Here is a 26,129-nt window from a genome sequence, read left to right on the forward strand (position 1 = left end):
AAATCAATGTGAGTCAATAGAAAGATAATTCATACACTAATCATTAGCTTATTCTAAAAACTACTAAGGAACTTTACTACACTAAGCAAATCACCAAATTAGAAATCTCAAAATACTCTATGAAAGTCTCTAAATAAAATACTACCCAAAATCTTACAAAAAATTATCTACCAAAATCTTTTCTTTTGTTAAACCCAAAACTCTACAAAAATGACCGACAATCAAGTGCCTTTTCTTTCATTTGGAGTGGGATAGAAAACATAAATATTTCCAACAAGAAGGTTTTATAAAACTCCTCATTGTAAAGCACTCATGCAATTCGCGTATAAAACCCTTCAATATAAAGCCATTTGTAAATATTTTCAATCACGAAGCAAATCACAAAATATCCTTAATATAGAACAAAACATAAAACTCTCCCACCATGAGACAACACATACATTTAATGTTGGAACCCAACACTTCACACTATCTACCACATGGTTATGCAAGGTAATACTCATGCTAATGAGAAACAAAATAATTGAGTGATCATATATCTTTGAAACCAACAAAAATTCATGAATAAATAATAACAAAATAGAGCCTTAAAGAATGAAAGTCCACTACTACATGCCATCAAAGATTTCAAGCAAACTTTTAATCCAAATTCATGAACTTGTTAACATGTCAAATATACAACACTTTACCAAAAGTTCAAAGTCATCCTCATGTCATGGGAAGGAAACAGAAATAAGAATAGTTTCATGCCAACTTGTTTTCTCCAAAATTCGAGAGATATCCCAACATAATTTTCAGATAAAATTTGAAGAGACAAAGAAGGATCTAGAATTAAAGTGTGCACTAAGGCATCTTAAGGCCTACAAATCCTTTGTGACTAAGCATACTTCAAATAACATAATTAGCATAACTAAGAAATTTATGGTTGTTCTTTAACAAATCCTCTCTTTAACACAGCTTGGAACATAAAAAAAAACATCAAAAAACTTACACATAACTTACTCTTAAAACAATTCGGAAGCTCAAAACAGTGAAAAACTGCATGTATCTCATTCATACAACAATCCGGAAGCTAAAAAAACAGTGAAAAATTACATGTATTTGTTTCCAACAACAATTTAGGACAGTGAAAAACTGCAACTAGCATTGTTCCCAAATGGTTTGGAATCTCAAAACAGCAAAAATCTGCATTTAGTTTATAGCCAAGATAATGTGAAAGCTTATAATGACAGAAAAACTGCACCTATATTTGTTTCCCAAAGCAATTTGGGAGCTAACAGTGAAAAATTCTGCACCTACCACTTTAATGTATGATTTAGCCACTTTTCTTTCTAACTGTTAGAAAAGTGTTTTAATAGCATGAGTAGTACCACCTCAGATTCACAAAGTACATGAGAATTTTTTTCTAAGCATGTATGGGATATATAAACATTTACTAATCATAAATATAAGTATTTCATTTATCACATGATTTAACATGGGCATGAATTCATTCCAACAAATTTGTATTTTTCATGTTATATACCACCCACAATTCCAAATAATTTTTTAATCCAAGTTCATGAATTAGTTCTCACGCCAAAACAAGTCTTTATAACATGAATGCACATGAGAGTTTTTCCAACAAATTTTCATAGCGATGCCAACGAATAGAGTATAAGTGGAATAGCAAAGATGTAAAGGTTCCAATTCAAATCTTCCTATATATATGCATTTTTTGTAAAGAATGACAAGCTTTTATGACATTTCACAATCTACACATTGAAGTACATGATGTAAACCGTGGGCAAGACATTATTAAAATTCCAACAATTTCACTACACTTACCACCAAGATGATACCCCTCATATATTAACAAAATTTCTTTCATAACTAAATATATACGATCAAAGAAAACTTGAGAAGAAAAGTTTCCATTTGAGTAAAGTTTTTCAACTTTTCCTTTAATAATATTTCATCAAACAACTTGGATGCAATGCTTGCAAGGTTTCATGTAGTAAACTGACATAGATATCATGACCTTAAGGTGTAAATCACATGAATGAGTAGATTTAAATAAAAAAAGCTATGCATGGAATAGAACTTCCTTCTTTGAGAACAAGCCAACGCCACTATGTTTGGATGCACATTCAACATACAACTACTCCAATAACCCATGAGCCCATGAGCCCATGAGCTCATCTCATAATAGAAAAGGGGAAAGACTTCTTTGTTTGACATCTCTTCCCCACTCAAAAGAGCTTAAAATATTAAGTTGAGCATTAACACAAACACCTTGTGTGCATGATTTGATAAAAGGTCAACATGGCTTCTCATGCTTCTCTATCGTTCACACCTAAAACTCTAAAAGATATAACATAACTCAAGTATAGTTTGATACATAGCTACCCATTTTGAACAAACAAAATTAATTATGGCTAGCAACAACAATCTCCATATTCCAAAAGCACTAAAATATCATTTGACACAAATAAATACAATGGAACTAAACAAAATAGAATGATAGGGAATGCTCTATCGAGCTCATATTGACTGAAATTAAACCATTTCAAATTTATTTTGATGAAGGAAACACTAACTGGATGAGGAAAAGAAAGAGGGCAAGGGAAGAAGGGAAAGAATAGAAGAAGGAGGAAGAAGAAAAGAAAGAAAAGAAGAAGAAGAAGAAGAAGAAGGAGAAGGAGAAGGGGACAGAGATATACCTGCTGTGGAAGCAGTCGGCCAAGACAAAGGAGACGAAGCCCAAGTCGTTCGTCCAAACTGGCGTCGGGCAAGGCTGCCGGCTTGATTCGGGCACGCGAGATCGGGATCCATCCAAGTGGCTTCAAATTTGGGTTCGTTGCAGGAGTTTGACCCCAGCTGAGGTCGGACAGGCCTCGGCTTGGTCGAAGTTCACGAACTGGAGAGGGAGCGAGGGGGTCCTTCGTGCTTCCAACGACCAGAGAGAGCGGGCGAGAGAAAGACAGGTTCGGGTATGTGAGAGCAAGGGAGAAAATGAGAGAGAGGGAGTGGGGGAGTTCGGGTTCCTGGCTTCCAAAAACATAGAGAGAACGGAGAGGGAGGAGTTTGGGTGCCTGAGATCTAGAAAGGGAGGAAGAGAAAAAAGACCGCATCCTCCTGGGCTGAAGTCTCCGTCTTGAGTAAAACGAGTCCGTCGCCGCAAGAAGAAACCCGCCAATTCTCTCCATCGTGCTCCTCGTCCGACATTTCCTTAAGCAACTCTGGTATCTGATCGATGTCTACCTACGTCACAGAAAGCTTCTGATCACCGTGATTTCAGCCGAATTACGGATCTCGCTTGATCGTGGCCATCGACACAATTCCATGATCTAGGAATTAATTCAAAATATTTTAGAAAGTCAAAAAGGAATTTAGTGGAACTAAATTGAGTTGGATCATGTCAAGTTTGGCTAAGATCGGGCTAGACTTGAGTTCGAATTTGGCTCAATTTGAGTCAATTCGGGCTCGAGTCAGCTCAATGAATTTAATCGTACAAAATTGGGTTCAAAATAATAATTAATTTAACTCAAATTAGGCGCGACGCGACTAAAACAAACTAATCGAGTCTAATTGAACACATTCGAGCCCAATTCGACTAAATTCGGGTCGGTCCGAGCTCGAATTGAACTCGATGAGGTCCAATAAAACCGCTCGAAGACACTTGAGGGTACTCGATGTCAGGTCTAGGAAGAAAACGGATATCAAACTCTCCAAGTTCCACGGTCCGCTTGATTAATCTTCTAGATTCCTCAGGCTTTTGGAGTATATTTTTTAATGGGAGCTTTGTATAAACTCCAATCATATGAGCTTGAAAATAGGGGTGTAGTTTTCTGGCTAAGAAGACTAACGCTAGATCTGTCTTGTCTGCTAACGGGTAACGTATTTCTATTTCAGAAAGGACCTTGTTAACATAATAGATATGACGTTGAACACCATTCTCCTCTCATATCAAGACCAAGCTTATGACATGCGAAGAGATGGCCATATATACGTACAATATTTCTCCTGGTACTGGATTTGAAAGTAGTGGAGGCGATGATAGATAAATTCAAAGTTGTACAAAAGCCTTCTGACATTCATCTATCCATTGGAACCGCGAGTTATGGGCTCCTCTTAGTATCTTAAATAAAGGAAGGTATTTATCGCCCGAGCGGGCCAAAAAGCGAGAAAGAGATGCAATTCTTCCATTTAGACATTGGACTTCTCTAATGCTCCTTAGGGGCATCATATCGCTTAGTGCCCTTATCTTTTCAGGATATGCCTTGATCCCGCGGTGTGTAATCATGAAACCCAAGAATTTTCATGAGGTGACTCTGAATGCACACTTGGCAGGATTAAGCCGCATGTTATATGATTGAAGGAGAGAGAAGCATTGTTCTAAGTCAGAGACATGCTATGAATTTTCAAGACTTTTTACCAGCATATCATCCACATACCTCCATAGTTCATCTTATTAGTTCTTAAAATAGGATAAAAAAAAACCAAGCAATTCAGTATATTATACGTTAAAAACGGAGCGAAATTAGATTTTTTATGATTTTTTAAAGTTAAAATAAGTTTTAAAATAAATAAAATATTTAATTATAAAAAAAAAACGGCGGCGGCGGCTGGGTGCGGTTTCGCGGTCCATGGCCAATCATTGGCGGCGGTCACAGGTTCGCCGAAATCTTGCCGCCGGTGAGCTTTATCCTTCGGGATTCGATGGGGGAAGGTGGAGAAAGGATGTGGGAGCGCTCTCACAAAATCTCAGAGCCTGGGGTGGTCTCTAGATCGAGCAAGAGCAAAAAAGATCCTTTGAAAACCCTAAAATCTCCTATTTAAAGCCTTAGACTCTAAGGGAACGGTCTTGATTGCATCAAGGCTTGATTAGGAGGGAAATAGCCGTGGTTTCAATTTCAGAACGAAAGGGAATCAATTGGAGCTTTAAATAGGCTATTAATGGGCTTTAATAAGTTATTTTAACCTATTAAAGACTTGGTTTGACCAAGTCAACGATTGACTTGGTCAAATCAGCCAAGAGAGCTAAGGGAGTGAATGGGTTGAGCCATGAAAGTGATTGGATTTGATTCAGGTTCTAAAAGGGCTTAATGGGTCAAAATTGACCCATTAAGGCTTGGGTTGACCAAGTCACTAAAACCACCATGCCTAGAGGTTAGACAAAATTAAGGTCAATAATATTGAGCTCCCATTATTAACTAAGATCCTTTTAACGTTAAAGCATGGATCACCAATCCCTGCGTTAATTACAAGCGGATATTGATGGGGGGTCTAAATTCCCTCTAGATCGGCGTCATCAAAGATAATATAGTGGTCAACACGATTCTTCTTTTGTGCTAGCTCCTCGTTCACCTTAAGTAAGACTTGGTTGGATAATAATGGGCCCCCAGCGATGGTATCGATCTCTCCAACCATTTGGCGATTGTTCTGCGACTGTCTTTGTGTTGGTTGCTCCCTAGCAGGAGGAGTGTCCTTACGACCAGGCGGGTTTGCTACAAACCAACTAAGGTACCTTGTATGATTAGTCTCTCGATTTCCTCTTTTAAGTTGTTTGCATGCTTCAGTTGTGTGTCCATGACTACAGTGAAAGTGACAGTATTGCTCATGAATTCTTGAGTTTGGCTTTATGGGATTTGGCCACTTAACACTCTCTTCATCTCGAATAGCCATAAGACATTTTGCTCGAGATGTATTAAGAGGCGTATACTCTTTGTCTACTTGAGGCTCCTGTTGAGATTGTGAAGGTCGATGGGGGCAAGTTTTTACCCCCCTACTTCTTTCGTTGTGATGATGAGTCACCCATCCCCGATGCATTTTTACGCTTTACAGTTGTTTGCTCAAATTGCTTCTTATGAGCATTGATGGCTTCATCAACTGAGATTTGGGCCTCCACATGATGGATTAGGTCAGCATATGAATGTATCGTGTCTAGTATTAGTGCTGAATAAAAAGGGTCAGGATGAAGCCCCTAAGGAAAACTCCTCTTAGCAACTCAGGATCTACCCCTGCAATTTGCCGCGCCTTGACAGAGAACTGTTGGAAGTATTCTTTGAGTGACTCTCCTTCTTTCTAGCGGATCCCAAAGAGATGGGAAGAGTCTTTAACAATTCTTTGATTAACAATAAATTGTTCGACAAACAATTTGGCTAACTTGACGGACGAATGAATAGTTCTAGCCGGAAGTGAGTAGAACCACGTAAGAGCTTGTCCTTTGAGGGTAGCAGAAAATACTTGGCAGATGAGCGCATCTGAGGCTCATTGAATATGCATAATAGTTCTATAGTGATCGATATGCTTGTTAGGGTCAGACGACCCATCATAAGAGTTAATGCTTGACAATTTGAAGCCCGCAGGAATGAGGTGTTGAAGGATGGATCTAATTAGGGGGGACAACTCCTGAAAGTCTCGATGGTGAAGAGGTTGTCTTACAATTTCCTAATAACCTTTGATTTCACTACTAGACATAGGCTTTCATTTGGGGTAGTTTTCTTACAATTTTTTCGAGCAACATTTTAATGCAAAAATTTTTCTAATTGGAAAATTTTGTACTAAAAAACTGATTAAAAAAGTAGTAAGAAAGCTCTCCCAAATGAAGTCATAGTCAATTTCACTTAGGTGATGTCTATTTTGATTAAAAAGAAATGTAGATCAATATTTATATAAAATGAATGCAATATGTATTTGAAATATTTGGAGTTATTTGAATGAATGTAAAATAAATGTAAGTGATTTTTTTCGTTGTTTAGTTTGAAGTTAAATGAAAGTCATGTAAAGCCCAATGTTGGCGGTGGCTGATGCCTAGCAGTGAGCACAACGCTGATGACATGGGAATTGAAGTGGCCGATTATGGTCAACGATGATAAATAGTAAATGATTGGCAACGAAAAATGATGATAGTGGTAGGTAACATTTAGCATTAGCAACAGTGTCATATTGCAGCATTTTAGGGATTTAGCTTAAGTCAGGCAAGTTATGAATACATCAATAATGAATTTATAATTTATAATTTGCCAAATTTTGCTTTGCATTACTTTTTCATCAGACTAAACATTAAAATTCCTAAAACCATTACATTTTGGAATATTTTACACTTACTTTTCGTCAAATCAAATAATCTCTGAATTTTTTATTTTAAGTTTAAATTGGAATACAACAACACAATAATAACAACAACAAGAAGCTTTTGTCCCACTACGTGGGATCGGCTACATGAATCCTTCTTCTCCATTCTGTCATGTTGAAAGTTAATTTTTCATTTAAATATAATAAAGAAAGATCATTTCTAATATTTTCTAACAAAGTTTTTTTAGATCTACCTCTACCTTTCTTAATATAAGTCAAATCTAATACATCTACTTTTCTAACCGGATCATCGGAAGGCCATTTTATATGACCAAACCATCTAAAATGACTCTCTCTAATATTATCTTCCATTGACACTACTCGAACCTTTCACATATATTATCATTTCATATCCTATCTCTACGGGTAAAGCCACTCATCCACCTAGGCATTCTTATCTCAGCAACACTTAGTATTTTGCTTCTCTTTTAATGCGCAACATTCAACACCTTTTTTCATAATTGGAATTAAAAAAAAAATTTCATAGATTGAAATTTAATATCCCTTTTTTAAAAAAAATTTGATTAGATGATTAAAGAACCAACTTCTAAAATTTTGTATGTTATGTAATGAATAATGCATCTAAATAAAATAAACTGATTTATGGTGCACCCACATTGAAATTAACCAAATTGAACTGAATCTTACCGAAATGATTATTTTTCAAAATTGATTTAGAGTTTTTACTTTTTAACACGCCTACTTATTATAGTTCTCGAAGCTTACTCGTTTGCAAAACTTTATTATAAATCAAAATTAACTTTCCTATTTAATATGTACACTACTCCAAAAGGACTGCTTCGTAGCACTAACAAAGTGGATTTCCAGTTTGTTTTGAGGTAATTTAAAGCGTAAGTTTGTGATTAAGGCTCGGTTTGAAATGAATTTCTTATTATTTTGTAAAGTAAATTTTTAATATAAATTTTTAATTTTTATTAAAATTTTATTTTAAAAAATATTAAGAAAGTCATCTCAAATGAATCATAAATAAATCTATTTAAAATAAGTTAAAATTTTTAGATAATTGTTGAAAATATTATCTTAAAGAAAATTTGGTGGACGAGCGGTAATACAGTGACAACTGATGGTCAGGTAGGAGTCCGACGATAGTAGGTGGCCATGCGTAAGTCTGACGATGTTTGGTGGTTTGATGGTGGTCTAATGATGGTCAATGGTCCAATGGTGGTTTGGTGGTGGTCGAGGAGGAGTCTGGTGACAAGCAAACTCTGATTTCTATTATCTCCCTTCTCTTCCTTTCCTCTTTTTCTTCTCTTTCTTGCTTGGTCCCCCTCTTTAGTGAAGAATGAGGGATCTATAAATAGTTTTTTGGGAATAATATGACCAATAAATAAGGAGAATATCAAGGTCAAGTTGAGAGTGTTTTGAATGGATGAGTGATATCGACTCCCTTGAATGTGGAACGTTTATTGAATATTTGAGTATCTTAATGTTATCAGAATTTGTCAATCTTACGTGCCCCTTGCTTCCCCCCCCCCCTCTTGTTCCGCTCATGACTTCAACCATCCAACTTAAATTATACTAATAATATCCCCATCTATTTCACCATCATTTTAAATAATAGATTAAAGATATCTAAAATGTGTACTCTTATTAATGACTTTATCACCTAAAGTCATAACCCCCCTGTGAAACCCTTAAGTTTGAAGTTGTTTTTGAATTTCTGTAGCGTTCATCTGTACGAATCGTCTGGACGATTAAAACGAGCTCAGAATAGAGCAAATCATCCTAGGAAGAAAAATAATTATCGTCCATATGATTTGCGTATAGAGGAGATCATCCTAGGACGAAAAATAATTATCGTTTGTATGAATGTGGTCTGAAGGCAGTCTAGAGTCGATCATCCCAATACGAACTTTAAATATCGTCTGTATGAATGTTGTCTGAAGGCAGTCCAGAGCCGATCGTCCCAGTACGAATTGTAAATATCATTCATACGATCGCAAATATCTTGTTAAGCACTGTTTGACTCGTTTTGAAGGGAGAAAGAGGAGAGAGAAAGAGGAAGAAACAACATTTTGGGTGACTTTGGTTCGTTTTTGTCCGTCGGCTCAATTGAGAAAGTTGATCTACTCCAGGTAAGGCACATTATGCATGTCTCAATTTTTAGAAATATGAGTTTTAACGAATATTCCGATTAAAGTTTTGTGTCTGTTAGCGAAAAATGGGAATAACTTTGCACTGATAAATCTTTTACCGTGTAACTTTTAGTATGTTATAGAGATTATGAATTATGCGTTTTGAATATTTTATAGAAATTTTTCACTGGATATTTTGATATCTGCGGGGTTTTTATCGAATAGAAAATTATCTAAATATTGAAAAAAGGTGCTTCAGTACTATAAAGTTTTGAAACATTGTTTTACACGATCTCTGATAATGTGGTAATTTTCTAAAAATATGTATTTTTGCATTGTTGAATTTTCTGTTGTCTACTATTATACAATATGACGATATTTTGATACAAGCTTAATTACCTTGTAAATGATACGATGTGATCATGTATATGCATATGTGATTGAATGAAATCTACTGGGAGTTATAAGGGGCTAGAATCATTTGAGATTCTGTCTATGTCAGGGAAGGGAGGCAGAAGAGGTCAGAATCTTTTGAGATTCTATCTGGGTCCGAGAAATGAAATCTAATCTGAATAATTCTTTATATCTGATATGTTCTGGTGCTGTAAGCACGAAGGGAGGCATAATGGGCTGAAATCCTTTGAAATTCTGTCAGGGTTAGGAAATGTGATTTGAAATCTAATCTAAAATGTGATTTTGTACGATTCTGTAATACAAATTTTTATTCAGTTCTTCTATTTATGTTATTTGATTTCGTATGATTATCTGTTCTTTACGAATATCTAAATTATGTCTGATTGCCTGATTCTGGGCGATTATCCAAATTCTGTGTGTTTATCTAGATTTATGATGAATATTTGAATTCTGTACGTCTGTCTGAATCAGTGAATAAGGTTTTATAATTTTCAGTTGAATGATTTATAATATTTTTGAAATGAGTGTGTATGGAAATTTAGATCGGCTAGTGTGATCTTGCTGAGCTGTTAGCTCACCGTAGTTTTATTTATGGTTTTCAGGATCTGGGAAAGGGAAGGAAGTTGTGGACTAGCCGAACAGAATTTGATATGAAGTTATAGGTATTTTTGTCATTTAGATTTTTGTACAGTCATGGCTAGTTACTTTTTTGTTTAGTACCTTTTGTCTGAAGCCATGTACTGTAGTGTATATGATTTTTTGATGAATGGAAAGAAATACTTTGTGGATGAGTTTTTCTGTATTTGAAAGTTTTTAGTGGCTCTGTAGTTCTGTATTTCAACCCATATTGGAAGAAAATCTAAAAAGCAATCCCAAAACTAGATTCTGGGGTTCGCCTGTCGTAGCTCAACATGATAGGATCCGTCATGGTCGGGTTGGGTTGTGACACCCGCCCCCCAAACAAGAACTATTAACACTAAAATTATACTATATATATTAAGTTTTAGATCTACTCAAACAAAAGCCTTTAGACTCTAAGGTTGACCTCCATAATTCAAGTTTACCTTCAACTCCCTCTCTAATCTTATCAACAAGAAGAATATCATCAGCAAAAATCATATATCAGGGTACAACCTCTTGCAAATGTCTAGTGAGAACATCATGACTGAAGCAAAAAAAATATGGGCTTAAGGCTCATCCATGATGCAATCCAACTGAAATAAAAAAAAATACTTGGTCAAACTGCCTTGTGTTTGAACACAAGTAACAGCTCCTGCATACATATCCTTAAAGACTTGTATATAAGCATTATTAACTTTTTTTTAGAACTCACCATATCATTTCTCTTGAAAATTTTATCATATGTTTTCTCTAAATCAATAAATATCATATGTAGAACCTCCTTGTTCTCCCTATACTTCTCCATCAAACCTCTCAATAAATGTATAACTTTTGTAGTTTACCTACAATGCATGAATCCAAATTGATTTTGAAAAACATTAGTATCACACCACAACCTATGCTCTACAACTCTCTCTAATTAGTCAAGATGTGTAAATAAAAAAAAATCTTATGTAAAATTGACTACTGATAAAATTTATTGCAAGGTTCTTGGATCCCTCTTTTCAAAATAAAAATGAAAATGGCCCCTTAAGTTTATGTGGATATGTAGGTAGCATATGGTGCTACCTAATTTTTAATTTTTTAAAAAATAATAACAATTAACAAAAATCTAGCTATTTCACAAAGTAAAGCATATTAGTAACATATTGTATACTTGATCATTTAAAATATACTAACTTCATGAGCTAAACTTATATATAAGATAATTTAGTGGTAGTCGGATCTATAAGAAATTATAAGGCCAATTTTGATAATACAATTTGTATGATCAAATTATTTATGTCCTCTCTTTTTATAAACTTTTTTTTTTATATTAGAGAAGTGGAGACTGTATATTTCTTTTAATCCACTATAATTTTAATATTATATTTAATATTAATTAATTTGTTTAATTATTTAAATAAAAAACATTTAAACCGATCAATTTTAAAAAATTAAGACCAGCAGTTCTTTATCTTGTTTAATGCAAAACAAATTTTTATGTAGGATCCGATTGACCTTTTGACAGGTTCACGGTTGAATCTGTCGAACCGGTAGGTCCATTCAATTTTGTAAACTATTCATACTAAAGGTCAATTAGTCAAAATAATTGAAAATTAAAATTCAAAATTTAGATAATATATATTATTTGTAAAATAAAATAAAATATTAAAAAAAACAAATTATATTAAAATGATATCAATATTCTTGAAATAATAATCTTATCTAAATAATTTTGAATCTATATCCCTTTAGTCAAATAATCACCTCATAAAATATTTTCTATTTTTTAAAAAAGGCTTTGCCCTTTGATTCAAAGATGCATCGAAGTACATATCTACATTATGTATTTGTTTATTTTATTCGCTCCGTCTCTGCTGACCCTGGCTGCGTCGCGCAGAGGAAATTTAATTAGCCGGCATTCGTCATTACCAACCATGGCAATAATATGAATGCCGAAACGAAACTTACGACTAAGGAAAGAGGAGGGAGGGAGACAAAGAAGAGAAAGAGAGAGAAAGAGAGTTTGGGTTTGACCATCTACACCTCAATGCGTGTGCCCGCTTATATCCCTTGACATCGGCAAACTCAGCGCTAAGCTGCAGCTCAAATCCTCTTCCCCTCTCTCTCAGATTACCATTTTCAGCTCTGTCTCTGTTCCTTTCCTGTTCCTGATCTTATTCTGCGGAAAAAGATTGCTTCTTGCTCGATCTATCAGACTCTTTTCATTCTTTTCCTCCCCTAACTCCTGCGCTGCTCTCGGTTGGCGCTCAAGGTGAGTTTTTGTTGGCGTGTTGTTGCTCATCTCATTTTTTTCGATCTGGTTTAACTATTTCTTCACTTCGTTTCTTTTCTTTATTCCTTCTTGTTGCATCTTGTGATTTGTTTTGGATCATCCTTCGGCTGCAGGGGTTTCTAGCTAATCTTCGAAATTTTCTGTGGTGATTTGATGTTGCATGGAAAGGGGATAAGGGAATTTTAGGGTTTTCAAAGATTTTGTTTCTAGTGCAATGGGCTCATTTTGCTCCAAGGGCTCAGCAGTGGACAAATCGCCTAGTGATGTTACGATCAGTGTGGGTAGCCGAAGAGATCTTGAGAAGTTATCTTCGCCGTCTGAGCTGAAGGCTTATGGTTTGAAGAGTCTTAAAGCTGGTGATGCTGTGGGGAAGCGTTCTCTGGAGCAATCCTTTTCGTTCTCAGAGGGGATGCTATCAAATTTTGGAAATACTGGAATTTCGACGCCAAGGCAACCTGCTTTGACCAGAGTTCTTTCTGAAAAATCCACTTCGGCTAAGTCAAAGGCTGCCGCTGGAGCCAAATCTGGGACACACAAGGCAAGCCCTTTCTTTAGATATTTCTTATTTTTCCGTTTGCTTAGTTTTGCCATTGCTGTAGGGGGAACTATAGATGGTAATGTCATGAGCCAAGGGATTTTATAACGGTACAATTTAGCACAAAAGGCATGAGAATAGACGGCAATGTTGCAATTAGCAACATTAGCTCTAGGCGCAAGCTGGAATTCATAAATTATGTAAAGGAATTTGATTATTTTTAGAATGATTAATCATTTAGAGGGAAAATTTTATATTCAAAATTCAATGTATCGCTACTGTTCTAATCCTAGTAGGCATTCAGTAACCCTGAAACTGGAATCTTTTGTTACTAATTGGTCTTTTTATTGTTTACTTGCTTATAAGCTAAGTAAAGCCTATATTTCCAGACCTTTTCAGGCTGAATAACAGAAATTAGTACTTAAGAGTGAGGATTTTCTGCTTCTCCATCCCCGTATACCCGTATATTGCAACTAGTTGAAAAAAATGCTTATGAATGAAATTGTGAATTAACTTGAATTATAGTTCTAACAAAAGAAACGGTCTTTCATTGCTTGAAGTTCCAATGCCTTAAAATAAAGTAGAGGAATAATTGCTTGTGAGTAATACCGGAAGTAATGCAAAGTTTGCTACTTTAAGGCTCCCAAAATTTCTTTAATCAGCCTCACTTTGCTTTTCTTGCGATTCTTGTCACTCATATTAGTATCTAATAGATGTGGTTCATGTTTACTTTTTGTTTACAATTGATAAAATTGCCATTATTTAGGCTTCGTTTGGAACAGCTTTCTTATTGCTTTGTAAAGCGGCTTTTTAGTACAAAAAATTCTTGACCTAAAAATTTTTGTACTAGGAAGCTATTTTAGAAAGCAGTAAGAAAGCCGTCTCAAGCAAAGCCTTAGTGAGCTGCTCAAAGTACTTATTTAGATCCTTTTCCAGTGAATATGTCATGGCTTTTAAAAAAGCCCTGGTGCTTACTTAATTTTGTGCTTATTCAGGTTGCTGAAGTAAGTTCGCTTCTAGGAAGAGCTGGTACTGTTGGTTTTGGGATGGCAGTGGAGGTTTTGGACACACTAGGCAGTAGCATGACTAATTTGAACATTGGAAGTGGTTTTTCATCAGGATTGGCAACAAAAGGAAATAAAATATCCATTCTTGCTTTTGAGGTTGCTAACACAATCGTAAAAGGTGCCAATCTTATGCATTCACTTTCAGAAGAAAGCATAAAGCATTTGAAAGAAGTGGTGCTTCCTTCAGAAGCTGTTCAGCGTATAGTTTCCACAGATAGAAATGAATTGCTAAGAATTGCTGCTGCTGATAAAAGGTCCGTTTGCAAGGCAATATCTATTATAAGTTTGTTTGATTGAATGCACATTTTTATTTTTACTTTTTTGATAAAATTTTGCAATTCCTACTGCACTAAAAATGCATGCTATGAACTTTTTTTTAAAAAAAAATAAAATAGATTGCCTTTGATATCCTTTAATACTTGCCAGGGAGGAGTTGAAAGTGTTTTCTGGGGAAGTTGTTCGATTTGGTAACCGCTGTAAAGATCCTCAATGGCACAACTTGGATCGCTACTTTGCTAAGTAAGTATTCATACTTTCAATTTGATAGATGTCCTTTGTTTTGTACTTCAAAACTTATGTAAATCTTTTCCTATTTCATTGAATCTAGATTAGGTTCAGAAATCACACCACGACAACAGCTGAAGGAGCAAGCTGCAGGAGTTATGCAGCAGCTATTGACATTGGTCCAATATACAGCTGTAAGTGCATTTTTTTTGCTCGTACATAGTTCAAAAGTTTTCCTGATAACTATACATGCTGATTTCATTTGTATATTTTATTCATGATAATCAGATTTTGATATTGTAATTCTCTGAGACTTTTGCATAAGCTAGTCTTAGAGCATATTATTAAAGATGTCTAAATTTGTAGAGAATATGCATTGGAAGGAAGTTTCTGATGAAAAATACACTTTTTCATGAAAATATCGTAGTTAATTGTCTTCATGCTTGTACTTATTCTGTCCTTGCCTATTTTATGTGACTAATGATTGAAGTCAATGCATTATTTATCAAATATCTACTTGATTTGATCACTTATATATCCATGTAAATTGACATTAGTTTGAGTGCCCTGTTATCTAGTAGTTTCATAAGATTCCATTTAACTATTTCACGGAATAGCTTGAACTAAGGTTGATTGTTGTACTTTTGCTTCTAAAAATTCTTAGTTCAGCAAATGCTTGTGCCTTTGCTTCCTAATTTTCATAGTTGAACAGAACAGTCAGAACTTCTACTTATAGAAAATTGCATTTTTGTTAATAAAATAGCTTCAAGCAATTTATGCTTCCATTGACTTTTTCCCTTGATTTTTAATAGTTTTAGTAAGCATTGAAAATATATCTTTAAATGAGAGATTCCACAATATGGAATCTTCCACCACGTAAGCTAATGAAGAATTGTGTCCGCAAGATTATTTTCTATTACACAATCTTTTATAAATGTGCATATTAGTGTGATATTAATAATGCAATTAAAAGGGTTTTTTTTTGTGTCTGTATTGTGGGTGTATGAACTGGTCGGGTTGGATCTGATTTGTAGTAGCTGATCTATCACTATTAATGGACAATCAAGTTCGATACACACACACACATTTTTATTTAGATCATAGGATTACCTACCAATTGTCTAGTAAACTAGGGACGTTTCTGTGTTATCTGCTTAAATCAGTTCATTTAGATTGTTAGAATATCTAATGATTGTGTAGCTAAATTATGATTGTGTCTACATATCATTTGCTTAAATCAATTAATTTAGCATAGAATTGCTTACGAATTATGTAGATGCTATCTTTAATATTTCTCTTAAACCTCAACTCCAACTGTCTAGCCCTTATGCTGACAACCAACACTCTTCCCTCTATTTTGCTGTCTCAATTCAGCTCTCTAGAATACCTTCCTTTTTGCACACATATGACTGCTGATCCTGTTCTCCTCTGCCTCCATTTTTGATAATGATATGATGATTATTGACCTCTAACTTCCAGCTAGCCCTAACTTACGCAACTTCCTACGTTCGCCAACCAACACATTCGTTTGTTTTCAAAACCACACAGGTAGTTTGTGATATATACTGTTGAATCACTCAGCCAAGGGGAGGCCATGTCAGCAATCTGTGGGAAACAATCTGAGGGTTGCAGTTGGAGATCCGTGGGCAGCAATCCAAGGGTTGCAGTTGAGATCCTTGGGAAGTAATCTGAGGACTGCAGCTGGAGATCCGTAGGATATGATTATTATAATTAATTAGATTAAATGTCTTTCCTTTTTCTACTTATTATCTAGATCTGCAGACAATTCTTCTACTCTTCCTAGACCATGGTGTGATCACTGTGCCAAGCCAGAGCATATAATGGAGACATTTTGGAAGATTCATAGAAAACTAGCTGATTGGAAGGGAAAACAATCAGCATAAGAAAGCAAGGTGAACCTTATCAGCACCCGTGACTCCATCTTTGACCACACGCAAGCCCGACATTCGTCCACCTCTGCCTCTCCAGCGCCCGATTGTCGAACTTGCCGACCCTGTGGCTGATCTGTCTCCCTTCTCCTTCTCTATTTGTTATATATATATAATATAATATAATAAAAAAAAGAGAGAAAGAGAATTTTAAACAGGTGTCGAAGACCTGTTCTATCGATCTTAGATCCGGCCAGGAATGCATAAATTGAAGCCCCCACGCCAATTATCTTTGATCTGGGTGGGAAGATTTTTTTTTATTAAATGGCCCATGCAGCTGTCTTAGATCCTGGTGGGATGATTGTCAATTCGAAGATCCTGCACTGTTGTATCTAAGATCCGGATTGGAGTTGACCTGACTTAGATTAAGAAACGAATGTCTAATCATGAAACATAAAGGCTATCTAACTGAAATTCATCATAAAACACAATTTTTTGATTTTACTATTTGTATAATTGTCAATTGTTAAACCTAATCCGTTGTTAGTGGTTGAACAAAGTTGATAAGGTTCAAACAACCAATTGTCAACAAACCCTTATGATGGTCGTGTTGAAAGTTAATGTCAATCGGAGGGGACTACAAACTTTTAAAATACCTCCTAATTTCCTACGAAAATAAAAGTGACTTGACGTCACCCCGATGATGGTTGTGTTGATAGTAAATTTCGACTGGAGTGGTCAATTCTTAGAAGACTATAAAAACTTCAAAATTTAATCACTAATATTTGAAACTAAAATTCATCCACCTTCCGTAATCATTTTTTGGGGATGGTAACTTTGAAATTAACCTCAACTCAGAAAGAGCGAATGTCATGTCGGGTATATAACTAAGATTCATCTTCAAATAGTCTTTTGCTAGTAAGGACGATGCATGAGCCCTTTGATTGGTTGATTTTGCCGCAAAATGGTAGTGTTATATTACGATCACGATCAAAGCTCGTATGTTCCCTAATGGCGTTAAACCCTTGAGTAATGAACAATGTTTAAAATTGCGTATTCGGGTATTGAGGCGTTTTTCATTCGTGAGGTGAGGCGTAAGCCTCAAGGCGTTTTGAGGCGCAAGCCTCAAAATCAAAAGATTGCGTAAACATAAAATGATAAATTTTTTATATACTAATTAGTGAATAATATAAAACACAAAAAAAACATAAAATATGAAGTGAAATCAAAATATCAAAATACTGGGATTTGGAAAAGATAGAATTTTGAGTTGAACTATATTTCATGTTGTCTTATTATTGGGATTTCATTAACATATAATTCCAATTTCCAAAAATAAATAGCAATGACATATCACATAAGAACTCATAAGTCATCAGCACTGTCATCACTAAGGGGTTCTTCATTTGAATTATCATTATGATGAACTGTTCTCTCCCCTTCCTCCTCTCCTATAGAGTCCAATGTCAGGCATTTACTTCAAGATTTATGTACGTTTTAATATATATAGCGTGAGGCGTAAGCCTTATGTCAGTGAGGCGAGGCGGGCCTCAACCAAGTTGAGGCGCAAGCCTCATAAAAAAAACTCGAGGCGTAAGCATCAAGGCGTTTTTTACTGGAATTGCGCAAAGGCGGGCCTCAAGGCGAGACTCATGTTGCGCAATTTTAAACCATGGTAATGAATTAATCATAAGGTATATTCGATAGACATAAAGCTCTATGTCAACTAAGGTGAATTTAGATTTATTCCCTTAGACAAACATCACCCCAGGTCTACAAGATATCTTTGGAAAAAGCAGCCTATGACTGATGATAAGATGCTTTCTATCAAGTTGGGTCGACTACCTCCTTTGACTAAGTAGACCATTGACCATGACAGCTTGGGACGACATAACCATGAGACCTTGATCGAGCTCGTTTTCATTTTCCCCATCACCTGCTTTAAGTATATGGTGATAAACTTCAAAATTCAAATTCAAGCTCAAACCATAAATCTGTTGCTATTATATGTTGGGTTTGCAACCTATGCGACCTATCTTACGATTAGCCTTAATCAAAAGTTCTCTCTTATTATCGAGAGAGGTAATTAACTATAAAGGCTTGTGCCTATAGAAAATTAGAACTCATATCATAAAGTCCTCTCATAATGAGGGCGAAATATCTGGATAGTGTCTTATCTAAAACCCAATATTCCTTCTGAAATTTTACCTTGAAACCCATACTCGTTAAAACTCCCCTTGCCTACTTAAACAAACAAGAAAGAGGTGGTGCGGAGAGGCCGGGGCATGAAATTTTCGGAGCCCATAATGATGTGTCGTAAGGCTCCATTTCCCCTCCCCCTCATCCACCAAAGGGGTGCTAATGTCATGTACCCTCTCTTCTTGATCTTGGTCATGCACGTGATCCCCAATCAATTTACTACTACCAACTTGCAATTTTTCTTACTCTTCACAATGTTCTTGCTCTCCAATCAATGTGCTTGTACTACCATGCAATCCCCATCACTCCCTTTCCATCTTTACTGCATCCTTTCTCTTTTAATCTCCTCTTTCATTGCATGTCCACATGAAAGTCTAGTTAGCTAGGCTTTCTTCTATTCTCTTATGAAGGATTGAACTCTTCCGCATCTCAATTTTTGACCACTAGCAACTGTTCACTATATGCTCCATCACTGGCTAACTGAACCTTGGACATCATCTTCTCCCGCATGTGAAGCCCCCACAGATGCCATGTAATCCCCTTGGTAAACAAGAGCTCTTCCTCTATTTTGTTGCACACAAAATCTGCCAATGAGATAGCTGACCTAATTAAAATTGAATCAGGGTAGACAATGATCACTATAAGAAAATCGCTCATTATCGGCGGATTACGCTAAAATATTTCCAACTGATTTTCAGGCAGAATTTCCGACAGCTTTCCGGCGGATTTTAATAATATCTGAAAAATCATATATTCATAATTTAATTAATTAACAATTCAATAAATTATTTTAATTACTTTTTAATTTTCTGACGGGCAGCTTCTTTTTTTTTTAATTAATTTTTTTTATTTTCCGACCGGCTTATTCCACTGGATGGCTGTTGGAAAAATTTTCCTAAGCGGGTTTAACCGGCGCAAAATTTTCCACCCGTAATAGGTGTTTTTCCTGTAGTGGATCTGATCGATTTTCCCACATCATCTGAGGTATTTCATAAATCAAATATTCAAAATACCAGTTATTGTTTGGACACAGGTTTGGTGTACCTTGATTTGGTTAATCTTTTTAGTAAGGTCTGAGCGGTGGTTTGACTTACATTTGGTCTTACTCTTTTTGACTAAGCTCCAGGAGCATTTAATCATACCTGCTACACCAACCAACCCCCCTCAACAAATCAAGACACCTTAGCAAAACAACCCTCGTCATACCAAACCCCCTCATCACCACGCTTCCTAATTGGCATTATCCAAAAAGGGAAAAACATCAACATCTATGAATCTAGCCAAGATTTTATGGATGCCCACTTCTTTATAATCCAATCATGTGTGCAGCACTTACGCTATGTTTGTGAAGGAAAAAAATAAAAATAAAAAAATCATGTTTTCTTATTGACTGAAATGTTATTCCATGGAGTGTTTTGTTCGATTGTCAAAGATTGGCTCAGAAAGTGTTTGTCTAGACTTTTCATTTGTAAATGGTGCTTTCCAAGTCCGCCATTAGGAAGGCTTGGTCTTCTGGCATCCACCTTGTTGTGACTAGGGATACTTGGTTTTTATTTTTGTTCCTTCATTTTTTTTACCTTATCAACCGAACCATTTGATACTAGATGTCAAAGGGCTTGAATTTCGTTATACTTGATTTCCAAATTTGTTTTTTGTGAAGTACCAACGGGTATTCATTTATAATTCAAGATTTTTATTCTTTGTCTCACCAGATTGGATGTTGTGCTTGATCTTAAAGTTGGTATGTCCGTTTAATGGGACTGACTATGGATTTTGGTATTCTTTTTGTTCTGTAGGAGCTCTATCACGAGTTGCATGCTTTTGATAGATTTGACCAAGATTATCGTAGAAAACTCCAAGAAGAAGAAAATCCAGGTGAAATTTAGAAAGGTTTTCCTTTATTTGTATATGTCATTAAGAACAGTTGTGAAACTTTGTGCATTACTCATATGATTCTATTTTTCTTTCCCCGTTCTCTTTAATATCCTGCTTCACCGAGATTAATGATTTGAGAGTAATGCAGATCAATTTTATGTAATTTTAATATTGCATTAATAAAGAATAAAGGACACCAAATTGTTCTTTCCAATGCTTAAAAAAAAATTTCTTTTAGATTGAATCAATTAGAAATGACATTTCTTTATTAGATTTAGATGAGAATTTAACCCTTAACTGGACAATGGAGAAAAATGATTCATGTAGTGCCTACATAGTAGGATAAAGGCTTGTTATTGTTTTTGTTAGATTGGATCAATTAGTCAAATAATGAGCCAACCCTTAATCAAATAGATTGAGTAAAATTTGAGTTGAATTGAGCTGACTCGATGTTATATATATATATATATATATACACACACACACACACACAGAGCATAACTGCATATATGAATTAATATAAGTGCTTTTTTGTAGGTTTGGCTTGTTTAGACCCCTAGCCTCTCCCCAACCAAAGGAAATGAAGTCATATAGCATGTGTATAAAAACTTCCAGTATGATGTTCATAAGAATTAAGCCCCTTTTCGTTGTACACATGAAACATCAATTTCATTGTTATATATTATTTGGTGTTATTTTTAGTATGTAGGTATGCACATAATGCTTGCTCTAATATGGTATTAAATTTTTATCATGGCATTATGTAACCAACATCAGTTTGACTCTTATCCCAACTATTTGGGATTGGTTTTTAGCATCAAACGGAGAGGCCAATTTTTTCTTGAACGTCTTACTATTGTCCATAAAAATTCGTGACCAAATGTATCTTCTCTATTTCCATACAGGAGAAGGTTTTCAAATTCTAAGGCATGAACTCAAAAGCCAAGGGAAGCAGCATAACTGCATATATGAATTAATATAAGTGCTTTTTTGTAGGTTTGGCTTGTTTAGACCCCTAGCCTCTCCCCAACCAATGGAAATGAGGTCATAGCATGTGTATAAAAACTTCCAGTATGATGTACATAAGAATTAAGCCCTTTTCGTAGTACATATGACATCAATTTCATTGTTATCTATTATTTGGTGCCATTTTTAGTATATAGTTATGCACGTAATGCTTGCTTTAATACAGTCTTAAATTTTTTATCATGGCATTATATAACCAACATCAGTTTGACCCTTATCCCAACTATTTGGGATTGGTTTATAGCATCAAACGGAGAGGCCAATTTTTTCTTGAACGTCTTACTATTGTCCATAAAAATTCTTGACCAAATGTATCTCTCTATTTCCATACAGGAGAAGGTTTTCAAATTCTAAGGCATGAACTCAAAAGCCAAGGGAAGCATGTAAAAAGCTTAAAGAAGAAATCATTGTGGTCTAGAAACTTGGAAGAGGTTAGTCAATGGCATTCTGCGGCACCCCCCAAATATCAATAATATGAACATATTCTCTCTCTCTCTCTCTCTCTCTCATACATTTACTTTTACAGTCATGCATTTCTGTTCTGAGAAAATCTGTTTGCCCACTTGCAGGTCATGGAAAAGCTAGTAGACATTGTGCACTTCATGCATTTTGAGATCCATGAAGCCTTTGGAAGTGCTGGTATTGCTTCTTGAACTTCTACTTCTGAAAGTATTAGAATTATCACACTTAAAAAGTTGCATTAAAAGAAAACTAAGTACAAAAGCTATTAGGGCTAGATTTCAAGGAAAAGCAACTCAAGAATGCAACCTCTTCCACTGGCCAGTGACCAATAGAGCTTGACAATGATAATCAGAACCACAAACCTACTAAAGGTCACAATCAGTAGCACACAATCATGATTCAGTGGACAGCAAAACTGTCCATATCATTTATGACACCGAGTATTGTAATGTTTAAGATCAATCATACTAGAAGGATTGTTCATCTTTTTTACTTAGGTTTGGTTTGGGACGGCTTTCTTATTGCTTCTTAAAGTAGCTTTAAAGTATGAAAATATTAATTTTTATACTAAAAAACTGGTTTAAGAAGCAGTAAGAAAGCTGTCCCAAACAAAACCTTACTCTGGCATGTAGCTGTTTTTACTTGTAGAAAGTGTTGTATTCTTTTTGCTAGCTTTCTCATCAGTTAGTATTATAGACTATGTTCATTAACTATAATGAGTGCAAATCCTCTACAATGCATGTGCACGTTTCATGAAGAACCATCCGCCATGTTATTAGTAGCTTCAAGCATCTTGCATCATATTTCATTTTCCCTGCCAGTGCATATGCTGCTAGTTTATTCTCTTTTGATTTTTATTTTGGTGTGAACTTTTAGAAGGTGATAACTCTGTGGTGCGTTCCTTCAACAGTCATCAACGGTTGGGCCCAGCTGGCCTTGCATTGCACTATGCAAATATCATCAATCAAATCGACACACTAGTAAGTTTTCCCTTATTCTAATAGAGAAATTTTGTTTGTTTTTATCGTCGGTGGCATCTAGTCTTCACTACCCAACCATTACACGCTATTTTTAATTGGTGGTTTTATTGTGAAACATTGAAAATCCATACCACTTGGGATTAAAATCAGTAACTTGTTACATATTCTACATTATTTGAATAATGCATCTCATATCATTTTTTTCATAATGTTTCTTGAAACATTTCAGCAAACGATTTTTTTCCCTAAAATGACCGTTGCTGAGAATTTCTAAGCTAAATAACTGGTATAGTCCTGTTCAAAGAATATTTTACTGAAATGTTTCAAGAAAAAAAAAAAAAAGATTAATTAGATTGACTTTGTTGTATGGATATGGAATTTGTCTGAATCATTGTAGAAAATATATATGCGGCAAAGGTAACAATGCTGTTGTGAGAAAAAGATGCATTTAAACTTTAGATTCAACATTTCATGCAGCTGCTAAGAAGAATGAATGTTGAAAGATTACAACAACTACATCAACATCATGCCATTGTCCCACTATGTGGGGTTGGCTACATGAATCCTGTTTCTCCATTGTGTCGTGTTAGAAGTCAAATTCTTGGTTAAATCTAGTAAAGAAAGATCATTTCTCATATTTTCTAACCAAGTCTTTGTAGGTCTACCTCTACCTTGCTTAACATAAGTCAAATCTAACACCTCTACTTTCCTAACCGGGTCATCGGAAGGCCGTTTTTTTATGTGACCAAATCATCTTAGGCGACTCTCTCTAATCTTATCTTCCATTGGTGCTACTCCGATCATTTCATGTATATGATGCTTATTTCGTATCCTATCTCTAAGCATAAAGCCACTTATCCACCTGAGCAATGAATGTAGGAAGATTGATAAAAAAAAGAAAAAAAGATCCCATATAGTGTGGACAAAGTTTATGATGATAATGTCTTCGCGGTACATCCTGTACATAAAATCAAGCGTAGTTGATATTGTTATTTCTCAGCAAATTACTTAATTATCATTGGCATTAAGAAAACTAGTACTGTGCAGGTATCACGCTCAGGTTCTGTACCACCAAACACGAGGGATTCATTGTACCAAAACTTGCCACCTACAATAAAATCTGCTTTACGATCGAAACTGCAAGTGTTTCAGCTCAACGAAGAGGTACATGAGACAAACTACTTTTCTTGCTATAAAGAAAATATAATCCTTAAAAGAAATCTCAAAAGTTATCTAGATTTCTTACTGCATATGTTTGTTCTTACTGCTTCATTGTAGCTGACTGTCCCTCAAATCAAGGCTGAAATGGAGAAAACATTGCAATGGCTTGTCCCAATTGCTAATAACACTACCAAGTAAGCCAACTTTTCCTTACCGCTCCTCGCCATGAATTTTATTGAAGTTGTTATATATTTAGTTTCTCTCTCTTCCAACTACTTCCAGTATCTTTTCAAGTAGAAATAATTCTTAAAACATTCAAATAATTTAATTTTCCTGAGCATTTTTTTAACAATGCAGAGCGCACCATGGCTTTGGCTGGGTTGGAGAATGGGCAAGCACAGGGTCAGTTTCTCTATTCAAACTTTATTCTACCATCTTTTCTTCTTCTTATTTATATTTTGTTTGGGACAGTTTTCTTCCGGCTTTTTAAAGTAGCTTTTTAATATAAAAATTAAAATTTTTTACTAGAAAGCTGCTTTAAGCAACAATAAGAAAGCCGTCTCAAACAAAACCTTAGATAAATAAGAAATTGAATTACTTGCTATTCCTTTTAGGGCGGAGGTGGCTCATAAGCCAGCAGGCCATTCCACCATGCTCAGAGTTGAGACCTTCTTTCATGCCGATAAAGCGAACACTGATGCCTACATACTAGACTTGATTGTATGGCTCCACCATTTCATTAACCTTTCAAGGCGAGGGAAGAACTTCTTCTCCTCTCGTTCCCCAGTCAAATCTACACTCCTTTCTTCCTCTCAGAACTCTGCATCTTCTGCTCTTTCAAGCAAATCAAGTCCAATCAACTCTTCCACTTACACATCAACACTCACAGAAGAAGAGCAAGAGATGCTGAGACAAATAGTGCTCCCTAAAAGGTCTTATAGAATAAGTAAAAGCCAAGATTTTGATATGGAGAGGCCACAGTTGTTCAAACTCAGTAGACTTTCCAAAAGCAGCAGCAATACACCAACAAGAATGAGCAAGAATGAATCGAGGAAAATGTCATTGCCAGTTATTGATTTTGATATCAATCGTACTAAAGCTTTGGATGTTATTGATAGGGTGGATAGTCTAAGGAAATTATGAGCAGTCGCATAGATGTTTCTGAAGAGGAATCATAAGAAAATCTCCATTTTGTTTTCTGTAGCTGTAGAGAGGTGGTGGCCATGGTTTATTTGTATGTAATTAGGATAATAGTTTTTTACTTGTGATGAAAAATGCAGTCAGGAATGAGCTGTTGTTGTGAGATTGGCGTTTTCTGGTAGGAGAATTTCTGTTTAGAAGTGTGGCTCCTAAAACAGGAAGGGAAAATGTACATGTAATTCCTGGAAATTATATATTTTTTCAAGGCTTTTAAAACCGGACCGGCCGGTTCAACCGGTTGAACCGCGAGCCGGCTGGCCTGCCGGTTAAGGTTCGACTGAGAACCGTTTTCGCGTCGAACCGGACTCGGACCGTTTGAACCGCCGGTTCGACCGTTGAACCGGAAAACCGGCTCCGGTTTCTCATAACCGTTTTCGCGTCGAATGGTTGGCTTCTTGATCGACGGCAGCTGTGCAGCCTCTTCGCCGGAGGTAGGGGCGGCGGGATGCAGCAAGGGGGCGCACGTGCCCCCACTGACTTTATTAATAATTCTTAATTAAGTATATTTATGAGTCCACTAATTATCTAGTAATTCAAAATGGTTTTATTATATATTTATATGTCCTCTTTCGTCACATACATTAGCCATATACAACAACCGGCGGGCCATACAACCTATTTTGCAACTCTGTCAACATGTCTTATTATATAAAGCAAAACATTTATGACTTTCACGGTGTGGGACTAAAAAGTTGTTTTTTTT

The 26,129-nt window shown here is 35.6% G+C and overlaps 1 protein-coding gene across 2 annotated transcripts; it reads left to right on the top strand.

Annotated features, from left to right (window-relative positions):
- The first annotated feature begins 12,088 nt into the window (after positions 1–12,088).
- LOC110095231 lies at positions 12,089–25,628 on the top strand. Of its 2 annotated transcripts, none has more exons than XM_020820678.2 (13): positions 12,089–12,507; positions 12,642–13,066; positions 14,059–14,384; positions 14,557–14,649; positions 14,738–14,828; positions 20,519–20,597; positions 21,957–22,054; positions 22,193–22,262; positions 22,965–23,065; positions 24,113–24,229; positions 24,344–24,420; positions 24,584–24,628; positions 24,841–25,628. In XM_020820678.2, the coding sequence occupies exons 2-13, from the start codon at positions 12,743–12,745 to the stop codon at positions 25,367–25,369; spliced, it is 1,950 nt and encodes a 649-aa protein (XP_020676337.1). In that variant the 5' UTR covers positions 12,089–12,507; positions 12,642–12,742; the 3' UTR covers positions 25,370–25,628. The 2 variants fall into 2 exon arrangements, with proteins under 2 accessions (XP_020676337.1, XP_020676336.1); XM_020820677.2 differs by having other exon boundaries at positions 12,090–12,507; positions 22,962–23,065.
- The last annotated feature ends 501 nt before the right edge of the window (positions 25,629–26,129 follow it).

This window comes from Dendrobium catenatum, unplaced genomic scaffold (genome assembly GCF_001605985.2).
Source record: "Dendrobium catenatum unplaced genomic scaffold, ASM160598v2 fragScaff_scaffold_1468, whole genome shotgun sequence".
In the NCBI taxonomy this organism is placed as follows: domain Eukaryota; kingdom Viridiplantae; phylum Streptophyta; class Magnoliopsida; order Asparagales; family Orchidaceae; genus Dendrobium; species Dendrobium catenatum.

Bases quoted from the DNA above. Each gene is read 5' to 3' on its own strand.
- LOC110095231 (XM_020820677.2), top strand. From the start codon at position 12,743: ATGGGCTCATTTTGCTCCAAGGGCTCAGCAGTGGACAAATCGCCTAGT. The intron at 14,385-14,556 runs GTCCGTTTGCAA...AATACTTGCCAG, and splicing joins ATTGCTGCTGCTGATAAAAG to GGAGGAGTTGAAAGTGTTTT. The intron at 14,829-20,518 runs GTAAGTGCATTT...TTTGTTCTGTAG, and splicing joins CATTGGTCCAATATACAGCT to GAGCTCTATCACGAGTTGCA.